This window comes from Amblyomma mixtum, chromosome 4 (assembly GCF_055824585.1).
Source record: "Amblyomma mixtum isolate Tamu chromosome 4, ASM5582458v1, whole genome shotgun sequence".
Taxonomy (NCBI): domain Eukaryota; kingdom Metazoa; phylum Arthropoda; class Arachnida; order Ixodida; family Ixodidae; genus Amblyomma; species Amblyomma mixtum.
In genome coordinates this window covers 91,884,238-91,907,913 of record NC_143015.1, presented here as the reverse complement: position 1 = coordinate 91,907,913, position 23,676 = coordinate 91,884,238, and the positions used below count along the sequence as shown (strand labels likewise).

The window sequence follows — 23,676 nt, the reverse complement described above, 5'->3', positions numbered from 1 at the left end:
GAGCGTCTGCGCGTCCTGGGTCTCCAATTCTATGCCAATGGCAGAGACACTCGTCCGGTACACGTCCTGCACTAACAAATTACGCTCATGACGCACATGATGCAATTCGTATCCAGTCGTCGTGGCGGCGTCAAAGAGGTCGGCCCACTGCACATCGTGCAAGCACTCTTCGTCCCCCGCCCCATGTACCTCATGTACTACACATTCACCCGTGACTTAAACGCTCGCGTCCGATCGGTACGCATCGTCTGGGCTCCGGGACGCTTGACCCTTGCTGGCAACGAACGCGCTTCACGCTCTGGCCCGAGAACTCAAGCTTTTGCGATGGCAACGATCGAGCGAGCTCTAGCCTCAGGGGCCAGCGACGGCTGATATCGCGGACCCGGAGAAGAGCAGAAGCTATCGAAGTTCTGGACTGCTCCGGACTGACACCCACCCCCCCCCCCCTCCCCCCTCCTCACAAGGACAGGTCACTTAGTCCCCCTTTCGAAGTGAAGTGTTTAACCACCATCACTGCGCGCAAAAGTCAATTGTGCATTACTCAGCATTATTGTCTGACCTTCTGATTCATACATTATGAAACGCCGTTTCTCCCTATTTTATTTTCATCAGTCCAAAAAATCTGCAAGAATAACACACTCTTTGTATGAAATTGATGGTTCCGTCCGTACGCACCATAATCTGATATTAAAGGGTGACAGAAAGTCATCAAAACATCGTTTAATGCTTTAAACTGTTCTAAACAAATGATCAACAGTTACCAGGGCCTCTATGCGTGTACAGGTCCGGAAAAAAGTAAACAGAACATGCTATTAAGTTCTAATATTTCTCACTCGTTGCCTAATTGAAATTACCGGCTGTGGTATGTGTATGCTGGTAGTGGACGCTACAGCGCTTCTTCTAATACAAACAATATCTCCTTTTTTTTTGATAGGGAAGGCGTAGTTTAAGTTAGAATGAACATCGTTCTTGGTTTACTTACGCCCGCATCTGCACTAAATACTTTGGATATCTGAACGTTTTGAATAAAACGCACGTGTGACTTTTCTCTGGTTTTACTCAGATGTAGTGGAGTTTGCTCGGGCCATGCGTGCAGCAACGGACATGATGCTGTCGTGCAAGAACTACATAATGAAGCTCGACCTCAGCCCACTTATCCTAAAGGTAAGGAATTACAGTGCAATGCATATATCCCTTTCCCCTGGTTGAAACACTTTTGGCCCTTTTGAAAGGCCACCCAGACAATTACCGTGAAACACCTACCCAGTAAAGAAGTCTAGATATGCATGTAACTCACGCCTGATTTTTTTCTCTATGTATTTTAAAAGCACACCTTTACAAGCAATTCGAAAATCAAAACCGTCACAACTAAAAACTGGCGAGCACACCAATCTATCCAGTCCAGCTCACCAAACAAGAATAGCGCGAGGTGGAATTTTAGGATTAGTCGTCCGCTTTCAGACTCTCTATCACAGTGCCCTAGCACCTTCGACAGCGAGAAAGTACGTTGAGAGGCGTCTGCGGACTCCTTAATATGGTTGGCAAGTACAGGTTTGCCTCTAAAGGGGCTCTGAAAGGAGCTCTACTAGCGTTGTAGCATGGCTGGGATTTTAAAGCCATCCGCATGACGAATATTGTCTAGCTCGGATTTTCTTACATGCGCTTTGTTGAGTCCGAGTCATCTGTAGTCAAAATTTGAATTTCAGCGTGTTCGGGCCTTTCTCTCACCTCTCGTCACTTTTCACACACTCAAAGTCGGCCCTCTTCCGCCGGCCCCACATCTGGGGGCGGAGCTTTCTGATCCGCCGGTGCTACGCGCTTATTGGCCGCCGCATTGGTAGCTGCCTGACGTCTGAAAGAATCTAATCAATAGCCACCTCACAACTTGTATGCGCAGGTGTGAGCGATGGAGAAGGGCGCGAGCATGAAAAAGTCGCCGGAAAGGGCTCGCCAACTTTCGCGCGCGATTGTTCTCTGCTGCGTGTAGAAGTGCATTACTTGGCTCAGGTGTTCACGACAACACAATGCAGTGACTGAGCGAGTTGATGTGCGCCCCACGAAAGGCGTTTCAGAGCCCATTTAGAAGTACAACCAGATAGTGTTATCCAGCTGCCGCCGCTTATCATCAGCCGCTATTGGCACCCACGCGCGGGTGCCAGTGTTCGCCCTTTAACGACAGCCGCTATGAGCAGAAGCCGGCGGGAAAGGGGGGGGGGGGGGTTCCGTGCGTTGACGCAATGATGCAGCAGCTGCGCAATGCCTCCGATGCGAGTGCAGCAGAGTTTTTTCACGACCAGCAATGCCACAAAGACACTGCAGCCCAAAAGACAGCCGCGGCAGCCTTTATGTCGGCTGCCGAAAATTATCTGCTTTCTTATTGCTGGAGAGAGGGTAAAATCCCCGCAGCATGGAAACATGCACGCGTGACTTTCATACCGAAGCCAGGCAAGCAACTAGCTCTCGAAAACCTCCGCCCCATCTCCCTTCATGTGCTGGGAAACTGATGGAGCACGTCATTCTCAACCGTCTCAATATTTACGTTGAAGATAACCATCTCCTACCTCGCACCATGATTGGCTTCCGCTCAAATCTCTCTACGCAAGACATTATGCTCCAGCTCTCACGAGAGATACTGTGCCCCTCTACCAGAGCAGGCACAAAGGCTATTCTAGGGCTTGATTTAACTAAAGCATTTGACAGCGTCTCGCACGGAGCTATTCTCACTAACCTCTCCCTATTAAATCCTGGTCACCGTACCTACGAGTATATACGTACTTTCCTCTCTGGTCGTACAGCTGAACTTAGCTTTGGCTCTCTCCTCTCAGACCCTATAAACCTCGGTAGCAATGGCACCCCCCAGGGATCTGTTCTCTCCGCATTTCTTTTCAATGTCGCCTTGCTCACGCTACCTTCTAAATTAGACGCTATCCCCCGGCTATCCCATACCTTATACGCAGACGACATTACCCTCTGGGTTTCAACAGGCAGCGATGCTGAGGTCGAATCCGCTCTTCAACAAGCGGTCGATGTCATTGAGCGCCATGTAGCCGCAGCCGACCTCTCGTGCTCCCCTCAGAAGTCCGAGCTGCTGCTCATCCGAGGTCAACCCGGCCTCCACGGCCATCCTCACATCTGCATTACTGCTAGTGGTCAGCCCATATGCGAAGTATCCACCATTAGGGTATCGGGGCTCCTCATTCAAAGCAATCGGAAAAACACCGACACTCTAGCTAAACTTACAGTCTCTGTATCGCAGACCATTCGTCTAATTCGTCGCATTGCTAATAAACAGAGGCATGCGAGAGGCTGACCTCCGACGTCTTGTTCATGCGTTTGTTATCAGTCGCCTCACATATACCCTCCCTTACCTTAGCTGCCAGGAACAGGACCGCGTTGACTGCCTTATTCGACAGGCATACAAGGCGGCTCTTCATCTCCCCCACCGGACCCCCACGTATAAACTGCTGACATTAGGGGTCTACAACACTGTGACGGAGCTCTCGGAAGCTCATCTCACTTCTCAGTACGGGCGTCTCACTCACACCTCCACGGGACGTCGCATACTCGACAAGCTTGGAATACGCTTCGAAACAACCGCACCCGACAGGGTCCAGCTTCCACACCATATCCACAGTAACCTTATCGTTACCCCTCTTCCTAAAAATATGCACCCAGAGTATCATGTCGCTCGCCGCAAGCACAGGGCTAAGTCTCTGCACAAAAAATATTTAACAGATCCGACAGCAGTCTATGTCGACGCCGCCGAATACCCCGACCGCGAAGCTTTTTCGCTCGCGGTTGTAAACTACTGTGGACGGCCGCTAGTTGCGTGCTCCATTCCCGTCAGATCGCCTGAAGAAGCCGAGGAGGCGGCCATAGCCTTGGCGATGGTCTCCACCTCTGCAGAAACCATCTTGAGCGACTCTAAATCTGCGATTCGTAATTTCTCCAAAGGCCGGGTCTCCCCTGTCACCCTCTCTCTCCTCCACTCAACCAAACTTCAACTCCGCCCGATCCAATTGATCTGGGTCCCTGCGCACTCATCGCATCCAGGGAACGAGGCGGCCCACAATTATGCCCGAGGATTCGTCGACCGGGAGGTGGTGTCGCCCGTCCTGCGGACTTCGAGAGATCGTATGGTTACATTTCATGACATAACCATGCACTACCGCTTAGGTAGACTTCTATATCCCCCCGCACATAGTTCTCTCACGAAACCCCAAGAAGTTGCGTGGAGGCAACTCCAAACGAACACCTTTCCCAACCCCGCGATATATGCCCGCATATACCCTGGGGTCTACTCCCCTTCCTGTCAACTGTGTGGCCAACATGCCACTCTATTCCACATATTCTGGGTTTGCCCTCGCGACTACCCCCCTCGAGGCTTGCAGCTCTCGAATCCAGACCAGTGGTAGGCCGCATTGCTCAGTTCCGACTCGGACACACAGATCCGGGTTGTGACAAGAGCCCTAGAAGTCGCCGAACGCCACGGGCTCATGGCCACTTGATGGGGCTGTAACCCCACACCGTCAGATACATTTGTCGACGGAAATAAAGTTTATCCTCCTCCTCCTCCTCTTCGGCTGACCCAATTATAGGTTCTAGCTTAAGAGAAAAAAAAACAAATAAAATACACGAAGTAAAGACGAGGAGCACGAGGATTACGAGTAAGAAAAGGCTAATAACCAAATGAAATACATGTTGCGACACGCTGTTGTAATGGTTCACTCGTTTTGATGCCGGGAAACGATGATGCCTCATCTCCGCAGGCGTTCGCTCAAATCACGGTCGGTTTAGTAAGACGCAGAAGGTTTGACGAAGGTTAGCGAAACGTTTCAGCTTCCGGTTAAGGTTCAGTATCAGGGTCGCCTCAACATTTTTTTCGTGATGAAGTTCGCCTCAGATTAGCCTAGACATTACACTAGAAATTCATGGCGAAGTTTTGCGGTTTGTAAGTGGTTTATTTCTTGTAAGGTCAAAGCTTACGAGCCCTCGTTTTATTGCCTCATTTTTGTCATGTTCTCTGTCGTTATTTCCCTAGCACCTTCCCTTCAATACGCTGAAGAGGGCAATACGCAGCATGACCATCCCAGGCATTCATTGCAGTTTGCATCCAAGGCGGAGAAAAGATTCTGGTGCTCGAGAATGTCCAGAATAAGTCCGGAGATCAAACGCAACTGTTTATTCCAGGCCTATCGAGTGAACCTGAGCAATTATACTCTGCCGCGCATTTCTTATCTCTAGCCTGACAATATCTTGGCGAGGCCGACTTCACAGAACTGGGTCGTCTTCAAGGGCAAAACTTATGGCCATTCCAAACGCACTTTGTGAAATTTCCCTATGTGAAACCCATCGTCGAAATTGTTACTTAACGTCAGCTACGGAGCGCATTCAAAACCGGACTCCCTTGCAAAAATTGTGTAGTAAATCGTAATTATGAATAACAAAACGCAATTGTAAAGGCTGCAAGTGGTATTCGGCCGTTCACCTTTCACAGCGAAGTCGGGGTAGCATACGAGTATGTTGCGAGTATGTTTTTGCAGGTTAGCAGGGGTAGCATAGGCGCCCTTTTTTCCTTCTAAAAGCCCTGTGATGCTTCCGAGCAGTGACAGTTCCGTACGCTACTTTCCCAAAGCGCGGTGGAGAAAAACGCTTCGCTTCAGCCGGCTTGGAACCTCTCTTGTAAGGCTCAGGGTGTATCGCTAGAGCACATCACGCTCCAGGATCACCTACGCGTTGACTATGGCTGCGCGTTACCGGGGTTACAGGAAATCTCTTGTGATCCGCCGGGTATGTGCTCAAGTGGTGTCATTGCAAATAGAATAGAGTAATTCCTCCTGGTGTACCTGTGTTTTTCTTGTGAGCTGCAGCCATTTCTGCGCTTTTTCAGAGGATGGAATGTGTCGCTGGAAGGTTGTCACCACTTCGCGCACTTTAGCGTGCGTTCCCTTACAGCATGTGGGGGGAGCAGTCTCGTACTCGAATGAGAAGCCCTCGATTCAGCGTGACAAGCTCAGCGGACACGAGCTACCAAGTGACAAGAGGTTGTTGGTCGTTTGGTGCCCAGCTTTCGCCGGTCGCAAGCCAGAAAATTGGTCGGAGCCAAAGGTTCACCAACAAAACAAACTGTATAAAGCAATGAGACGATACAGAGGATTTCACAGTCGCTAGTATAAGCACCTACAAAGTAATTAACAAAAAAATGCAACTCGTGCAAAGTTAAGCTCGAGAGAGAATACAGTACAAAGGAAATATTGCACCCCAAGTGCACTAACACAAGAGAGAGCCAAACAAACAAAACACAATTTGTTCACCGGGCACTGCGACAGCCCGACAACCAGAGCCTCACGACAAGGCCGTCCCGCAGGTTGGCGCACGCTGCCTCGTTTGTTTGTGGCTGGGCGAGTGGTGTCGTTCCGGGAGTGTAGCGGGCGCGCTTCTTAAAGCTTGAACGGCGGCTCGGGCTGACAGACAGTGGTCACCACCCTTCATATATAGGCGCTCTCCACGTCTGTTCGTTCTTCGCGCCAAGGCAGGTGCGCAGATACACGCAGTATCAGCTGTGCTGTTCCCTTCTCCTTTTTGCGCCGGGCGCGCGTCCCCATTGGTCAGGCGCTTAGACTGGCTTCGAGATGTTTCGAGTTCTTGTGTATCGCCGCCGCTGGCTCGCGAGTGAAGAGGAAGACGGCGTCACTTAGCACACGCAAGGCTATGCCCTCTCCGTCAGCAATGTGTAGAAACTACTCCGACATTCTGAAAAAAATCGGCGGCATGTGCTGACGTAATTCTCTTTGCGTCGCGCCGGCGAGCGATGGTGGAGAGGGAAGCAACACACACAAGGCTAGGCGCTCTCCGGGGTTTCCTTCTCTCCTGTTTTAACGGCGCGCGCTGGCGAGATCGCTTCCGCGCGGCGCTGGTTTTTTCAGAAACGTGGTTTGGTTTTTTTCAAAAATGCACCGAATTCTGTGACAAAGGTGCAGCTCACGTGGCCTTCACTGAAGGTCCACGGAGAATGAAAACGAGTGCTAGCCAGGCTCGTTTTCCAATCACTTGAAGTGAATGTCCTTCTGGAGCACTGAAGTGAGTTATGCTTTGTTTTGAATAGGTGCGGAAAGTGGCGCAATAGCCGACACGTTATATAGAAGGCGATCACCTCCTGGAATTGAAAATTTTCAGATGTCTTCTTTTATTGCGAATGAAAGAAAAAATTTTCAGCCTAAGCGCATATGCAGCCTTTATTTATTCATTTTATTTATTGCAAATACCCGTAAAGGGCCTCACTGCTGAGGGTATTACATAAGGAGGTACAGGCATTCGATCAAAAATAGAAAGTAAACCACTAGTAAACGAGAAAAACAAACAAAATCACATTATAGGACATTAGAATAAAATATATAGTGAGCAGTAATAATTCTTCATTCAAGCGAAAGTGAAAGACAAAGCAAACAAAAAAAATAAGGGAACTGAACAGAGCAGGAGACAGAGAAAAATTATTCCCTGCTATATAACCAATACAAGTTCAGTGAAACCCCGGAATTAAATTGAAACAATTTGAATTATCACTAATAAAAATGCAAGGAATTGATATGAAAAATGAAAGCAAGAAGTTACGAGGCACCAACCGAAGATGTTAGTTATCAAATTTCATCCGGATCAGTGGCAGTCCCGACACGTAAAGAAAACGCTCATGGTTATTTTACAAAGGCATAAAAATATTTCTTACAAGATCTAAAAACATTTCAAAAAGTAACATTTAAACACTATGACCTATGGAACTACGAGCCCAGGGATCGGTTAACTGTTTTGTTTTCTGTAGAAGCACATGAAGAGGGAAAGCCTGAAAAAAATACACAAATGTTTTGGTGGCAAAATCTGTGTAATGCAAAATTTCTGAACACATGCTACAAAACTTAAGGAATATTTATTTTTTTTGCGTCTGCAATTTAGGCTACAAAAGCAGCTTGGTTGCAAGGTGAGGAATGTCATAAGCACCTCAGACGAATAAATTAGTGCTAGTTAGCTCATACTCTGAGAAAAAGCTGCGGGTTTGCATTTTACATTGTTTTGTATTAAAAGCGCCTTAAACGGTTAAAGCTGTCAGCACCAGCATTACTTTCATAAACATTCCCGTTCCTAAATTCATTACTCTAGTTAGCTTTGTTCGCGCGGAGAATTTTGTTTCTTCACCTTGCATTTCTGTTGTTTTGCTGTTATACTTGCAAAATTGTAACTTCATCCAGCTTTTTGGCTTCACAGGAACACCGGCGGCTGTGCATCACACTCCGGATGTGTTACGCGTACGCCAGCTACGAGAACCAGGTACATTCTGCGATGTGTTCCCGCATCTGGTGCGTCTAGTGACAAAAGCATACATTTCAGAGCACTGAATCTCTTCGGAGGGCCATGTTGCGGTGCATGGAGAAGATGCTCCACGTAGCGACCGCAATAAGTCCGGTATGTAGCATTCCTACGGTAGCATGCCAATCGCCTCTAAAAAGTTATCTACCAGAGCACCCTCCCAATTGCTGTTCGAGAGACGGAAATGCATGCCCAAAAGAAAGGCAGCCTTAGCGTGTGTTAAACTATTGTGTTTATTGCTGTCTATGATTTGTGTTCCGAAAAGGAGTATTTGTAAAACGACCTTTATAAGGAAAAAAACTGCCGACGATTACGTTACTTTCTAATGCGAAAGATGGTGGTGGTGGTGGTGGAAACTTTTATTGCCAATGATGTAAATCGTGGGGGCGAAGCCCCCTACATGGCACTTGGATGCCTCCTCAATGTGAGGAGGAGGCACCCTTACAATGCGAAGGATAGCCCCTGGAGCGCAATCCTTCTGTGAGCGCTGGAGATGATCCGGCGCTGGTCTTGAGCGGACGAGCTGGTCAGAAGAGACTCCCAGTAAGACTCCGCGCGGTTGGTGATGGGGGATGAGGGAAGGTGGGGCATGTGACGAGGGTGTGTAAGAAGTCTCCTGGTTTGCCGCAAAGTTTGCATGATGACGGGAATAGGTCTGGGTATCGGGCATGCAGCAGTATTGGGTATGGAGCAGTTCGGGTTTGTAGTTGTCGCCAATGTGCAGCCTGCGGTATGGTGAGGGATGGAGCTGGGGGTGAAAGATGAGCGCAGCTCATCAGCTGTTTCAGCTTTTCAATAGATTGAGGCAAAGAATTTGATCATGACATGTAATTACAATTACAGACAACTTAACTTTCACACATATTCCTTCTTTAAGAAACACTCCACTAACAGTTCTTGATTGTCATGAAGGAAGCTTTGTGGACGGAGAAACAGATGGATATATGCTGGACTTGCTGCACCAATAGTTCTCAAAGTCGAGGTCTGCGCAAGTATTTGGGGAGGTTGTCACAGCTGTGGGAGCCGTTACGAGCGAGAGGAACAGGTTGTTCTCCCGCATAAGTGGTAAGAAATTCCCGCTTGTCTTTTTGTCTGCATTATAGTCCCCACCCACTCTGCCCCCTTGGCAGGTGGCAGCGTTTCTGGCACAACGCTGTCAATGCCAAAGCATGCAGCGCACATCTGTTACTACCACCACGTAGTTTAAAGCACGATTAAGGTGTCCACTGTTCCAAGAGGGCAGTTATGCGCCTTCCCTCTGGTTCAGGTGTCCACCGAGATGTGTGAGACAGATACTGCGCGTTTCTTTTCCTCAAAAACCAATGTACAAACTTCACCCTCTGCTTTGGCTTCGCAGCTGTGGGAGACAGATACTGCGCATTTCCTTTCCTCAAAATTTGTTCACTGAGGCTTAAACGGCGGCTCGGTTGTTGTTACTGAGAGAAGGATGAAAAGGAAATTGCACGGGCCTGCCGACTGGCTCATGCCGAGCCACCACCGCTGCCACTTGCAGATAGAGGAGAGTTTAAAGATAAGAGGAAATATTGAAAGAAAAGCGAAGACGCACGCCGGAGCAACAACCGCGTCCGCCGGAGCGGACGCTGGCTGAAAAAACAGATAAGCGGCCGAAGCCGCGATTCGTCACCACCTCGCGGCTCGGGCGGTGGACGCCCTTCTTATATAGTCTCGCTCCACGTCTGTCTGTTCTTCGCGCCAAAGCAGGCGTGCACGAAGACATAGTGTCGGATGTGCAGTCTCGTTCCCCTTCTCGCGCTGGGCGCGCGTCTTCATTGGTCAAAGGCCGGGAGTGGCTTCGAGGAGCATCTGGAACTTTCTGTTGGCGCCACCGCCGTCGCGAGAGTGAAAAGGTGGAGGGCGTCTCTTAGCGCACGCAAGACTACACCCTCTCCATCAACATCGCGAAGAAACGACTGGACAGTCTAGAACAATCGACGACAATCCCCCAGCGCGACACGTCAGCGAGCGGTGGGAGAGGGGGCAGCCACACAAAAAAGGCTAGTTGCTCTCCAGGGGTTCCTCTCTCCGTTTTTACGACGTGCGCCGGTGAGAGCCGTCCGCGCGGCGCTCTTTTTTGTTTCTTGCTAAGAAGGGGAGGAGGTTGCGCTTTTACCCTCTCCTGGTTACAACGGACAACGGCGACGCCGCGAAACGCAGAAACGGGCGCCTAAGAGCTGCGCTCTAAAATGGTGAGAAAACGAACACGTAGTCCAGAGATGTGTGCCACGCCTGAGACCCGGCCCTCAGGACCAAGACCGCTCCGTTACGTCGAATCATATTTGGGGCCGTGAAGAACACACCGAAGTTTATTAATCCACATGCATACTCTGTATTCGCACGTTCCAATGGTGGGGCCCTCCCTCAGCAGAGCAACTAGGTGTTGGGGCAGACAACCACGAAAAGAGGTTAATGCCACCTAGGGCAAAAGGTGAGGCTCCACTCGCTCGTGCGTCGCCCTCTAGACCATGATGTTCTCTAGATTCCCGACGGTTTTTTTTAAGTTTTGAGGAAATGAAAGTCGCAGTACCTGGCTCACTTCTAGGTGAACACGGCAGCCGTGTGCTTTGAGGGAAAGAAGATGGGAGTAAGGGAAGAAAGAGAGAGAGAGAGTGAGGTGCCGTACAAGAGGGCTCCGGAATGGTTTAGACAACCTGGGCCCGTTTAGCATGCACAGACTTCGCAAAGCACACGACCGCCTTTTGTGTTTCGCTATATCGAAACGCGGCCGGGTTCGAACTGAGGGCTTGCCCTGCCCGCACCGTCACTGAACGCGAAAGGGGGAAAAGAAGGAGGCCACCCCAGTGTACTCGGGACAACTTTTCGTGGCAGTGGATCGAAAGAGACAGAGCCGGAATTTCTGTCTTCTGATGCAGGGGAATATGCAATCCGCTTGCAGGTGTCAGTATAATCTTAAAACATAGTATATTGCCAATATTCGATATTTAAGGTGTCTCTCCGCTTCCGTCTGGTTTGCTGCCGCTGTCGGGTGGGGGGTACTCGCCTTAGGCCAAAACAGAGAGAGGCTGGAATTTTGCCGTTTCACTAACTGCAGCGTTTCGGTGTACCCCTTGTCGGTGTGCGAGGGCCATTGAACTTCCAACCGTTTAGACACCACAATGGTTCGGTTATGCAACGAGCTTCTACGCACGCAGCCTCACATGGCGTAGTAGCTACGGATAAAGAACATCCTACCAGGAAGCGAGCCCTTCTATATACCCACTATTTAAACTGGAACACGTCGTGAGCGAAGTGCACGACATCAGGAATCACTTCATTTATAATAAGGTAGTCTTTCTTATGCTAGCGTGGCAGAAGAACGGACAGAGGACGTGCCGAGCACACCGAAGCTCCAAAAGTATGTCAGCTCGCAAACAAAAGAGTTTGCGAAGAGGTTTTCATAGAGAGAATACAAGGATGCAAGGAATAGCGAATAAATTGAAAAAAGTTGTAGACACCTCTCATTGAGTTTTGCGATTTACGCCATAATGTTTATGTGTTGGTTCTAGAAGATTATTTGAGTGCGCAATGTAAGGCAGGAAATCTAATCCCATTGACTGCCCAAAATTTCTGAGCTTCAACGAAGTAAGATATGCTGCGACCGAGGATTTTAGGTGTTGAAGATTTTTGGACGTTTTTTCAGGGAGACATGAAGAATCCTCTTTCCTATTATGATCGGAGAAAGTCCACACATGTCCACCCACCAGCTGAGGGAAGGTGTCGTTTTTTCAGCATTCTTTATATTGCAGGCCATCGTATTCCACATGCAGGTTCATTCCCTCAGTATAGCCATCATTCAAACAAAAGGCGTGGTCTGCGTGCGTGTGTGTGTGTGATTGTTTATCTGGGCACCTACTGCTAAAGCGCATTTCCCGTTCATGAGCCGCCACACACCTACACTCTTAAGAAGTTCATCAACCACCACTCAACACCGTACACCATTCATAAAAGCACCGTCCAGTCCAACTTTACCAGAAGCCCCCGTAGCACCGGAACGAAATGGCTGCGCTCGTGTTCAATGTGTAATTGCTCCTTTATTACAAATATGTTCCTTGAGGGATTCTCCTATTCTAATTCCAAATTCCTAATTTTCTACTCCTTGGGGGATTCCCCTAAACGTTGGACCAACGTGAAGATGTGACCGACATAGGAACTACGACATAGGTGTCCAATGACAAGGCCATAGTGTAATTACTCCCTTATTGCAATTTATTTATTTGATTTTTTATTTATTCTTCATTTTTTATTTATTTTAACTTAAGGATCCCCAGGCGGGACATTACTTGAGGGGTGAGCGCATGAACAGCGGTTAACAATGAGCGTTGCGCGATTATCATGACGATGACATGGCTTCTTCGATGGGAGTCTGGAAATGAGCAGGACCAAGCTTTAGTGCTAGGGCTCTGGGAAGGTCAACTCAATCGTGGGGTTGGTTGGTTTGGTTGGTTTATTGGGTTTAACGTCCCAAAGCGACTAAGGCTATGAGAGACGCCGTAGTGGAGGGCTCCGGAAATTTCGACCACCTGGGGTTCTTTAGCGTGCACTGACATCGCACAGTACACGGGCCTCTAGAATTTCTCCTCCAAAGAAATTCAACCGCCGCGGCCGGGATCGAACCCGCGTCTTTCGGGTCAGCAGCCGAGCACCATAACCACTGAGCCACCGTGGCGGGTTTGCAAAAAAAGATGCCCAGGCTTAGCTTGGTTAAGACAAGAATGCGTTGCATATTGCGCGGTCTTTTTTCGCGAGGTATTGCTTGGCGGCACTCGATTTTCTCAGCAGCTTTTCCTCCGTGACGTATGGATGGATGGATGGATGGATAGGAGCGCCCCCTTTGAAACGGGGCGGTGGCAACCGCCACCATGCTCAGCCGTCCTTTTTTTCTTTCTCTTTTTCTTTCTTTTTTTCTATTTTCTTTTTCTTTTCTCCTTTTTTGTTTTTCTTTCTTTCTTTATTTGAAGTGGTTTGGTGACGTCACGTCACGTGGTTTGGTGGCTGCCCGGCCGCGCCCAAGGGCTGAACTGAGTGATTGCAATAAGCTACGCATAAAAAGAAGGACTTCTGGTATGCAGCAGTGCGGGTACGATGCGGGATGACGCTGTCTGCAAGGCCTGTGCGATGTGTGACTTGCTGGTTAAAATAGCTGGCTGTCGCCGGGTGAACAATGAAAAAAAGTGTAATGAAGGCAGAGACGTGGAATGCAGGGATGGGAAGCGAGAGAAGAAAGTTGCAGTTGAAACTTTAATATGGATATGCTAGACTATAGTAAGCAGTTTCAAAAGGAATGAAGCGAGAAGCAGGATCCTGAACAGATTCTAAAGCTGTAAGAAGATCATACTGCTGCGGGTCAAAGTTTGAGCTAACGTATTAAAAATTTGGTCGCAAAAGTGTGTTCTAACTAACTAATTTTAAGGAAGAAGGCACCATGCTCAGGTTACGAGGGAGACAACCAAATGTTCGAATAGATGAATTGAGCTTAACACCAAGGTACTTAAAAACAGTTAGTGGCTATAATGCTAGCATTATTAATTTTTTACGTAGTCCTAGCATAATTTGGGCTTCGGCGAAAAGAATTTAGTACAGCCTTTGTAGTATAAATGGAGATTAGCCACATAGTGCACCATTGCTGTATACTATCAAGGTCATTTTGGAGGACAAAAGCATCGTCGGCGTTTGTTACAGGGCGGTAGAGTACGCAGTCATTCGCGGAAATACGCATGGTAGGTGTCACTGAGGAAGGCAGGTAGTTAATGTATATTAGAAAGAGTTCTACTACTTCTTCTGGGATTCCCCTAAACATTGGGCCAACATCAAAATGCGACAAACATTAGACAAACATTGAAAGCGCGACCACCGCGGGCGTGAACGCTTGTCGTGTCAGCAGCCGAGCATCATATTCTCTGAGTTACCGTTTCGAATTTCACATGGTTATGAACATCTTTTAGGAATACACCACCCCTCCACCCTTGCCTATATATCAGAAAGGCAAATACTCAGTGTTCAAAATATATTCGTCGCACATTGTTACCTCGAACATGCATGTGCGAATACGTCAATATGGAAACAAAATTGTAGTAAGCTGTCCTCTGGCGCCGAGTCTTCTATACAAAGGAGTGCGCTGGAGGACATCTTGTCCCCTTTCTACCCCTTGCTGTTTAGAGTGTGCCAATCAAGCTGCATGATTTCTCGGCAACCTGCACATTGTTTCTGCCGGCAAACAGTGCGCATTCGGCATGCATTATTCTTTATATTTTCGATAATTTCCACTTGGTAAGAGGCTGTAATAGAAATTTTGTTATTTTAGGATCTTGTGGCCAAGTTCCGCCTCAATGTGACTACCGTGGTGGAAGCTGCGACGGTGAGAGAACATTTGATATGTGCATTTGTCATACCTTGGTGGCGCCCTAATGATAAGTCATTATATGCGACAAAATTTAGGCACATTTTCGGAAGCCATCGGTGAGAACACGATGCCAACCTGGTGGGTGATAGCCGCGAGTAACTGTCGGGAGGAAACAGCTCGGTTGATTGATGATTTCTTCTTAGCAGGGAAGGCGGGGATGCTAAGAAGAAGGGTGTTCCTGCAGACTACCATGCATTGGGTAGGAGGGATGGGGGGATTGATAAGGGAAAGCAGGAAGTAGCGAGGAGCACAGTCACAACTGGTCACTCAAGCCAGTCGCCCTCAGGTAGCGAAACAGCGCCTTGTAGGCCTGGAGGGAAGTAAACTGTTGTGGCCATGGTCCAAAGACCTTATCTTTTGTTAAAGGGCAAGGATCGAATTCTTCCAAAGCACAATGCAGCGTGAGTGTTTCGGTCACAAAGGCGGTTGTGGGTCATCCTAATCATTCTAGAAGAGGTTTTGGCTGACGGCTGCAGCTGAGTTGAGCCGCAAAAACTGAATATAGAGCGTCCAGCACTTGCAGGGAGTTGCGTGCTGCTGGCGTGCCCAGGCTAGAAAGCAGAGCACGCATGACATTCATCAAAGACGTGAGCAGTGCAATTAGCTGCAGATCTCGGTCACCGTCCGGATCGTGGCTTTTGTATGGACCAGTGGTAGGCGTTGGAGATTCAGGAGTGCGGTAACATACCAACCCAGAGGCCGTACAAGGCTGGGGTAGTGGTGGCCGAGTAATAACTGAGGCAGTAGGTCCAGCGTAACCAGACGCCGGGTTCCCTTCATTTAGTGCAGTTGTTTGAAGGGGCAGACACGCTGCAGTGGCGTTTAGGACTTCCCTTGCAAGGCGATTGCCTTCTTTGAGCAACTTCAGTGACATGAACTATGTCGTCGCACCTTTGCAGCGGCCTCTCTGTGCGTAGAATTGTCTCGTATAATTTGCATAATTTGCTTCAGTACCGCCCGTTCAGTCTTCAAACGAGCGCAGTCTTTCGAGGAAGAGTCGTGAGGGCAACGGCAGTTCGCGCACTTCAAGGTAGTAAGGCCCCTCTAAAAATGTTGGTGATCTGCGGCTCGGAGCGTCTGGGGCACACGATGTAGTTGCTGCAGACGCTGGCCACGTGAACCCTGGCAGGCTCCAACTCACAAATTGGTCAGGAACGTCGAAATTGGAACGGTGAGGAAGTCTATCATAGAGAAGTGGTATGTGGCGACTTAAATGAACGCTGATTGAAACAGCACTCTTTGGCAGGGCTAGTTTTGACCTTGCTTCAAGATTTAGGTGAAAAAGTAGGCAGAGCGAGTGAGAGAGAGAGAGAGAGAGAATGATGGACAGAAAAGCAGGGAGGTTAACTATAGCCGACGCCCAGTAGCCTACCTTACACGTGCAAATGGAAATTGAGGGATAGATAGAAAGGAAAGAGAAGAAAGGGAGATCACTTTTTCACGTGTATGTAGGCCATTACTTACATGGTACAGTGGGCACACTCTGAAAGATTACAGGAAGCAAACAGAACAAATAGAAGGATGCACATGCCGCAGGCTAGCAGATTTTCAGCTACATCAGATAGGGCATGGAGACAGGCCGTATTGTACATCCTATATTTTTGAGAGCTGGCTTCCTTCTGCTGCTATTTACTTTGTGCAAGCCGCTTTTACTTCCGTCAGCTGTTTAATGCTTAGGATTCGCGCGGTAAAAGAACATTTGTTTTGACGCTTTGTAATTTGTGCCATTGTGTGCACATACTAGGACTTTTATAATGCAAAAAAAAAAAAACAGCGAAGAGACGATGTCTTTGCATACGATTTCGGGTTTCGGGAATCGTGCGGTTTAGCGCTCCGAACCGACGCATGGGCTATGAGGGACGACGTATACAGTAGAGGCATTCAGGTTAATTTGGACGACCTAGGACATTTATAGCGTGCGCTGCCATCGCGCAGCACACGGGCGTTGCTGTATTTTTCCTCCATCGAAATATGACCGCCTCAGCCGGCACACAATCCATGAATATCATACAATGATCCATACGTCAAAGCCACTCATCCACCGCGGCGGGTCGCACTAACTTCTTATTTCACACTGCAAAAACGTCAATAGCTTGTTCTTTTGGGTTATACTTTCAAAAGATGTGAAATCTTGATAGCTGCATCTTGATATAGAATTACTGAATGCTGTGCGGTGTTTTGGAAGATGGAGTGTGATGTCACCTGGCTGGTTACGTGAACGATGCGAAGGTTTACAGCTCAAGGTGCAGAATATAAGAAGGCAATGAATTGGATTGGATTGGAAAACGTTTATTGTCAGCACTGAGCCCTAGTGGGCATTATACTAGGTGGCTTCGAGCCCATGGCTCTTGGCGACCTTGTGAGCCCACTCAGTGACCCGGACTTGCGTCAACGGGTCTGAGCTGGCCTGTATAGCCTCCCACCGCTCTAGAGAAGGGACTGGTAGTAGGTCCGCCGGTGGCGGCGCCTTTTTGCAGCTCCATAAAATGTGGTCATATCCGGCTATCTCGCCGCATTGTTTGCAAGTAGCGTTGTATTGTGTCGGATACATGTGTGCTAGTCTCGACGGGCTAAAGAAGGCTCGCGTCTGGAGCCGATGCCACGTTACGTCCTGGCTTTTGTCGAGCTTTTTGTCTGGTGGCGGATAGATCCTCCTTTCCAATTTAAACTGATTGGTGTATTCGTGAAATGATATGAATGCATCTCTCGTGAAATTTGGGGACTCAACCCGGCTCACTGCTCGGCTGACATAACCTCGAGCTATACTCTGAGCCAACTCGTTTCCCCTGTTCCCCGAGTGTGCCGGCACCCATATTAGTTCCACCTCTCTTAGGTCCCAGTCTTTATGTCTTAATATTCGTTCTGCCTCCTGGGAGATCATACCCCGCGCGAAATTGTTGATAGCCACCTTGGAGTCGCTAATTATGGTGACTGCTTTGGTGCTGGCCATTGCCATGGCGATAGCCGCCTCCTCCGCTGTCCCTGAGTTTTTTGTTTTGACCGAACCGGCCGTTAATGTTTCACCCGAGTCGTTCACGGCCACGACCACAAAGGAGTCGCCTCCTTCGTATTCCGCCGCGTCTACATAGGGTGTGTATTCCGAGCCTTCGAGCTTGGCTTCAAGGGCCTTTGCTCTGGCTCTCCTCCTGCCTTCGTGAAAAGCAGGGTGCATGTTTTTTGGAAGTGGTTTAATAGTGAGTAATTTTCTAACTTTGGTCTGTAATTTTGCCTGCGCGTTTCTTTCCGGAATTCTATCATGTAATCCTAGGTTGCTCAGGATCTTTCTCCCCGGGAGTGAGGTCGCAAGCCTCCTTAATTGCGCAAATATATTGAGGTGGGTAGACGACGGCGTTGGGGCGAACGAGACTGTCGACGCAGGGGGGACGGGGAGCGGCTGGAGCGGGGAATCTGGCCGTCGACTGTAGCACTGTGCTGGGCTGGAGGGGGCGTGTAGTGGGCTGTTCGTCGTCGTGGTGGGAGCTGAGAGGACGGTATGTGCTGCGACGGGACCAATAACTTCGACAGTGGCGGGAGATGTGGCCAATGCGGTGGCAATGGAAACAAATGGGCCTGTCGTCGGTTGTCCGCCAGTCGTTAGGGTTTCGGCGACGTGGAGTGAAGTACGAAGGTCGTCCAGGAGCAATCGCAGTGATTTCAGGTGGTGGTGAAGACCGTACAGGGCTGACGGGCTGGAAACCAAGGTTTGCAAGCTCTTGGCGGACGACAGCTTGTACCAGAGAGATGGTAGGCAGGCGGTTGTCGCCATCATGTAGATGCAGGGGGGCAGGGGACATAGCTTCGAGCTCGCGTCGGATGATGCGGGTCACATTTTCTGGGGGCGCTGGAGTTTCCCGGTGTCGCAGGCCTTCACATGAAGAAGTCGCAGCCGTGTTGGGGAGGCGTGTGTACGGCTGGCTAATACGCCTGCTTTTGGCTTCTTCGAAGCGTCGACATTCCTTAATAATTCCGTCGACTGTAGTGCAGTTCTTGTATACGAGCAAGTTGAAGGCATCGTCGGCGATTCCCTTCAACACGTGGCCGACTGTCAGACTCGGGCATGTTGGCGTCAACTTTGTGACAGAGGGCCAGCACATCTTGAATGTACGACACATAGGACTCCGTAGAGGTTTGAGCTCGGGAGGCGAGGTCCTTCTTAGCGGCAAGTGTTCGGCCGAGCGGCCGTCCAAACAATTCGCGGAGTTTCTCTTTGCGCACGTCCCAGCTGGTTATAAATGGTCTTCGTGGGTCTCATACCAGACCCGGGCGGTGTCTTTTAGATAGAATATTACATTTGCGAGCATAAGGGTCGGATCCCAGCGGTTGTAGGTACTCACTCGCTCGTACATGTCGATCCAGTCGTCGACGTCAGTGTTGTCGGTACCAGAAAATGTCCCAGGGTCACGAGGGGCAGAAAGAACGAGTGATGTCCTGGCCGGGGCTGAGCTTTGCTGGGAGGCGTCTTTGGTCATGATGAGTGAAGGCAACTGGCGGCCGCTGCGGAGCTCCGTCGTCGGTAGACGTAGGGGAAAGCCCGACCTCCACCAAATATGTTGCGGGAAAGAATATATTTACAAATATTTACAAATAGAAAAGAACAGCTGCTAGCGGCACCGAGAACACAGTCCGAACTTCGTTGTCGTCTTCTACTCTTCCCACGCTCTTGGTCGTCGTCGTCGTCTACCCGCTTCAGGCGTTTCAGCAGCCGGGGGTCCTGAAGCGGGTAGACGACGACGACGACCAAGAGCGTGGGAAGAGTAGAAGACGACAACGAAGTTCGGACTGTGTTCTCGGTGCCGCTCGCAGCTGGTCTTTTCTATTTGTAAATATTTGTAAATATATTCTTTCCCGCAACAATATGTACCTCGCATAGTTCCGTGGTGGTGTTGTAGATCCCCAGTTTAAGAAGCCTTTCCGTAGGAGTGCAGTGGGGCAGCCCCAATGCTGCTTTATATGCCTGCCTTATGATCCCATCTATTTTGTTCTGTTCCGCCAGCCCTAGCTTGAGGTAGGGAACGGCATAAACTATTCTGCTGCAATGAAAATGAAAAGCTGCAATGAAAAGCTGCAGGTTTAAAAGCAATATCAAGAAAATTAAACCCAAAAAAGCGTTTACACTCGGGTGATGAGCATCGGTAGGAATAGCTGCTTGCATTTTGTGCTCTTGCATTTCCTCTTGCCTTGCGATGCTGGTTGCTAAATGAATACAAATGTGTTCTGGCGATCTCACCACGGCCGTCGGCTCATGCAGGTTTTCGCGACCGCTTTGACATGGGGACGAGCTTCTAGGCATCGTTGTTCCTATTCATTCATGACAATGTTGGCAGCTTGACTCGCCTACCAAGTCAGCACTCTGAGAATATCTGCCACGTGAGCGCGCTGGGTTTTGAAGCGATAGCTGTAAGGCTCTCATTGAGCGGAAAAGGCGGTGTCGGCGTTGTGTCGCGAAACTCCTTTATGCATTGGTGTCTGGGAGCGTTTCATATTCTCTTTGGTGACATGTCATTGTTTCGCCGGCGTCTGGCCGTCGCCGGAAAACCCCCGTGGTGTGATGTACACCGCGGCCCCAAAAGATGACGCCCGAGGAGTTTAAAGCTTCATCAGTCCGGAACGTTCTTTTGTGGCCATGTGACATATAAAGCATTGCTAAATGCATAAACAATGGTTTGGAAGAGTTCAAATCAAAGAATCTTTCATCTGTGTTGTGATAGTTGTGATGAATATGTCAACGTGAGCAAAGAATAGTATCTGGGCGTGAAACCTCTGAAGGAAACCATCAACGTTATCGCTTCATACCCTAAAAGGCGAAGCTTAAGAGTATCCCTAATATTACGGCGAAAGCCTTTAATTGCTAGTACTGTCGTCCGATAACAAAGCGTGTCACATGTGTTTAACTCGGGAACTAAAAGAGATAAAAGAAAACCAATGGATGCATCAGATAGAGGAGGAAAAAATGAACCCAGAAGCCAAGTGTGACGACTGTAGATTAATTAGTTAATTAATTATAGGCAAAATGTCGAAATTGAGTCGAAAGAGCGTGGGCGACGATATAGCCACGGGAGCGGTATGACGTCACATCCACCAGAAGTCGTCACGGCATAGTTAAAATTGTCACAGAATTTGTGTTAATTTTGTGTTAAATTAGGTGGAATAATGTGTAATTAAGCGTAATTAACACTTAAGACCCCGGAAGATGTATAATTTGGGTATCGATATAGCCACGGGAACGGTGTGACGTCACATCTGCCGGAAGTCGTGACGGCATAGTGTCCTCGGCTTTCGCCTCTCAACTGTCCTGGCAAGGCGGACGTCTGCCTCCGGCGGCGCCCTCTTCTACGCAACCTAGTCGCTCTCCTCCATGGCGCCTATACTATGTGTGTTTGTACAGTCGCGAGTAAAAAAGATTAGCACACATGACGGGACACCAGAGCGCCGGAATGATAACGTGTGGCGCTGCGGGTGGCGAAGAGGCTGATAACGAGAGTGTCGGGCCGTTCCCATTCTACAGTATTAGGAGGGTTCAGCGGACGGTCACGGACCAGGAAAATTACTGGATAAAAGCAGCGCTATCATCTATTGTTCCCGCGAGTTCCTTTTGACAAACCATCAGGACATGAAAAAATAGTAATAAAAAGAAGCCATCTTTGCTCATGATAACCGAGCCAAAATAAATGCCGCATGCACAGTCACGAAGGGTCCGCACTTCAACGCTCGGGCGGTGCACGCTTGATAAAGCTTACTTCCTGCCGTCCCCCTCTAAGCTGCAATCATGGAAACGGCCCGATAGGCAGGTCTACGAACCGCAGCGCCGCGTGGTGAGATATCCCAATTCTGATCGCCAGTGATCTGTGCTAATATTTTTTGCTCGCGACTGTACAGCCTCCCTGATTTTTAATAATATAGCGCGAGCGTCGACCGAACTGCTGGTCAGCGCCTTATAACGGCGATAAGCGTGCAACAAGGCGAGAGTTCGCGCACGCGCACGATGACATAGCGTCGTCTGCTACGCTGTTCCGAGCACGAGGACACACGCCCTGCCACAATATCAGTTCGCAAGATGCCGCCAAGTCGTAGAGCGTATGCGCATGATTAATATGCGAGACTGCATGAGACGTGATTTCTTTCTCTCTCTCTCTTTTTTTTTTGCCTATTACTGGAGGCCTGCCTGGCGATGCAAAGTTACGATAAGAAAAAATAAAATGAAAAAGTATCACACATTAATCATGCGCATGCGCTCTACGACTCGGCGGAATCTTGCGAACTGATATTGTGGCAGGGCGTGTGTCCTCGCGCTCGGAACAGCGTAGCAGACGACGCTCTGCCTTCGTGCGCGTGCGCGAACTCTCGCCCTGTTGCACGCTTATCGCCGTTATAAGGCGCTGACCAGCAGTTCGGTCGACGCTCGCGCTATATTATTAAAAATCAGGGTGGCTGTACACGCGCATGGTAAAGAAAATCCTAGCGATATGACAAGAAAAATACGGTGACTTCATCGAGCGGACGTAAGACACAAACAGCAAGCCGATCACCGCAATTACAGAAAATATTGTACATTTCTTTCTTCCACCTATATATATATATATATACTCCCCACTTGTCGACCTCAATGTGGCGCCAGTTTTCACAACATTTGTACCAAAATTGTGACGTAACCGTTTGTCGTACAGCGTTCCGGGTGATGAAACATTCTGCTTCAGCATATTTTATTCCTTGTATAATTCACTCGAGCGCGAGGCTGAATACTTTTGATCCTGAACGCGAATGCGGTATCACCTTCCGATTAAACTAGGTGTCCCAAAAGTTACCATTAAAAGTCAGAGGCTACGAGCTAATACCTAATTTGAAAATGATCAAGTAGTTACGTGAGACATCTTTCGCGCCTCGCTAGTGCTCCATCGAGAGAGTTCGCTAATGTTTTTGAGTGTTTGATCTCTAGGGCATGCCCAACATTTCTATTTCACTCATTCTGCCTACTTATTTCTCTTTCAGACTTGCGCCTACAAGCATATACCTGTGGAAGAAAAGTACGCTTTGGCCGTCCTGGGTTATTTTGCCGACTTTATTTCCGGATAGGAGTCTCGCAATATATAAACAATTTCTTAAAATGTTGGGACTTTCTTGTTCATTTAACTACAAGTCTCTTTTTTGCTGTCACTTAAAACAGCCGCGGATACTGGCAGGTATAAAATCAATTGGACTTTCCATTTACTTTGGCCTTTAGTGAACTAGCAGGCTGTATTCGCTTCTCTTAATGTCTTGTTGCGAGCTAACAAGTGATGTCGCCTGTGCAAGGAAGGGCGGACGCTGTTCTCTCTACTCCGGTCCGTAAACACCTTGGCAACAGTAAAAATCGAAGGAGGGACTTACGAAAACTTACTTCCGGTAATGCGAAAGCATATGAGCTTGCATTATGGTGCCATCTGGTTGGTTGGTTGGTTTATGGGGTTTAACGTCCCAAAGCGACTGAGGCTATGAGAGACGCCGTAGTGGAGGGCTCCGGAAATTTCGACCACCTGGGGTTCTTTAACGTGCACTGACATCGCACAGTACACGGGCCTCTAGAATTTCTCCTCCAAAGAAATTCCAGCCGCCGCGGCCGGGATCGAACCCGCGTCTTTCGGGCCAGCAGCCGAGCACCATAGCTACTGAGCCACCGCGGCGGCTTATGGTGCCATCTGGAGGGCCAGCGTCAAACTGCGAGGGGTGTTTCAGTGGACGCCGCATGATGGTGCAATGACACACAAAACAAGAAGTAAATTTACCGGAAACGTACTGTTGTAATCGGTAAATTGCGACATCTCTAAATTATGGGGTCATAGTTACTCATGTACACTTCTAAGACAACTCTGCATTCACTAGACGCGCCTTTATTCAGCTGCAAACTTCGAACCATCGTGGCACAG

At 48.9% G+C, this 23,676-nt stretch overlaps 1 protein-coding gene across 1 annotated transcript; it reads left to right on the top strand.

The window, feature by feature from the left end:
* Nucleotides 1–1,086: 1,086 nt before the first annotated feature.
* Nucleotides 1,087–22,882, top strand: LOC149347419 (uncharacterized). Its single transcript, XM_089585574.1, has 5 exons — nt 1,087–1,164; nt 8,257–8,319; nt 8,380–8,454; nt 14,678–14,731; nt 22,763–22,882. The coding sequence occupies exons 1-5, from the start codon at nt 1,087–1,089 to the stop codon at nt 22,844–22,846; spliced, it is 354 nt and encodes a 117-aa protein (XP_089441700.1). The 3' UTR covers nt 22,847–22,882.
* Nucleotides 22,883–23,676: the final 794 nt, after the last annotated feature.

Coding starts and splice junctions, on each gene's coding strand:
- LOC149347419 (XM_089585574.1), top strand. CDS start 1,087: ATGCGTGCAGCAACGGACATGATGCTGTCGTGCAAGAACTACATAATG. Junction 1,165..8,256: donor TCAGCCCACTTATCCTAAAG/GTAAGGAATTAC, acceptor TTGGCTTCACAG/GAACACCGGCGGCTGTGCAT. Junction 8,455..14,677: donor TAGCGACCGCAATAAGTCCG/GTATGTAGCATT, acceptor TTGTTATTTTAG/GATCTTGTGGCCAAGTTCCG.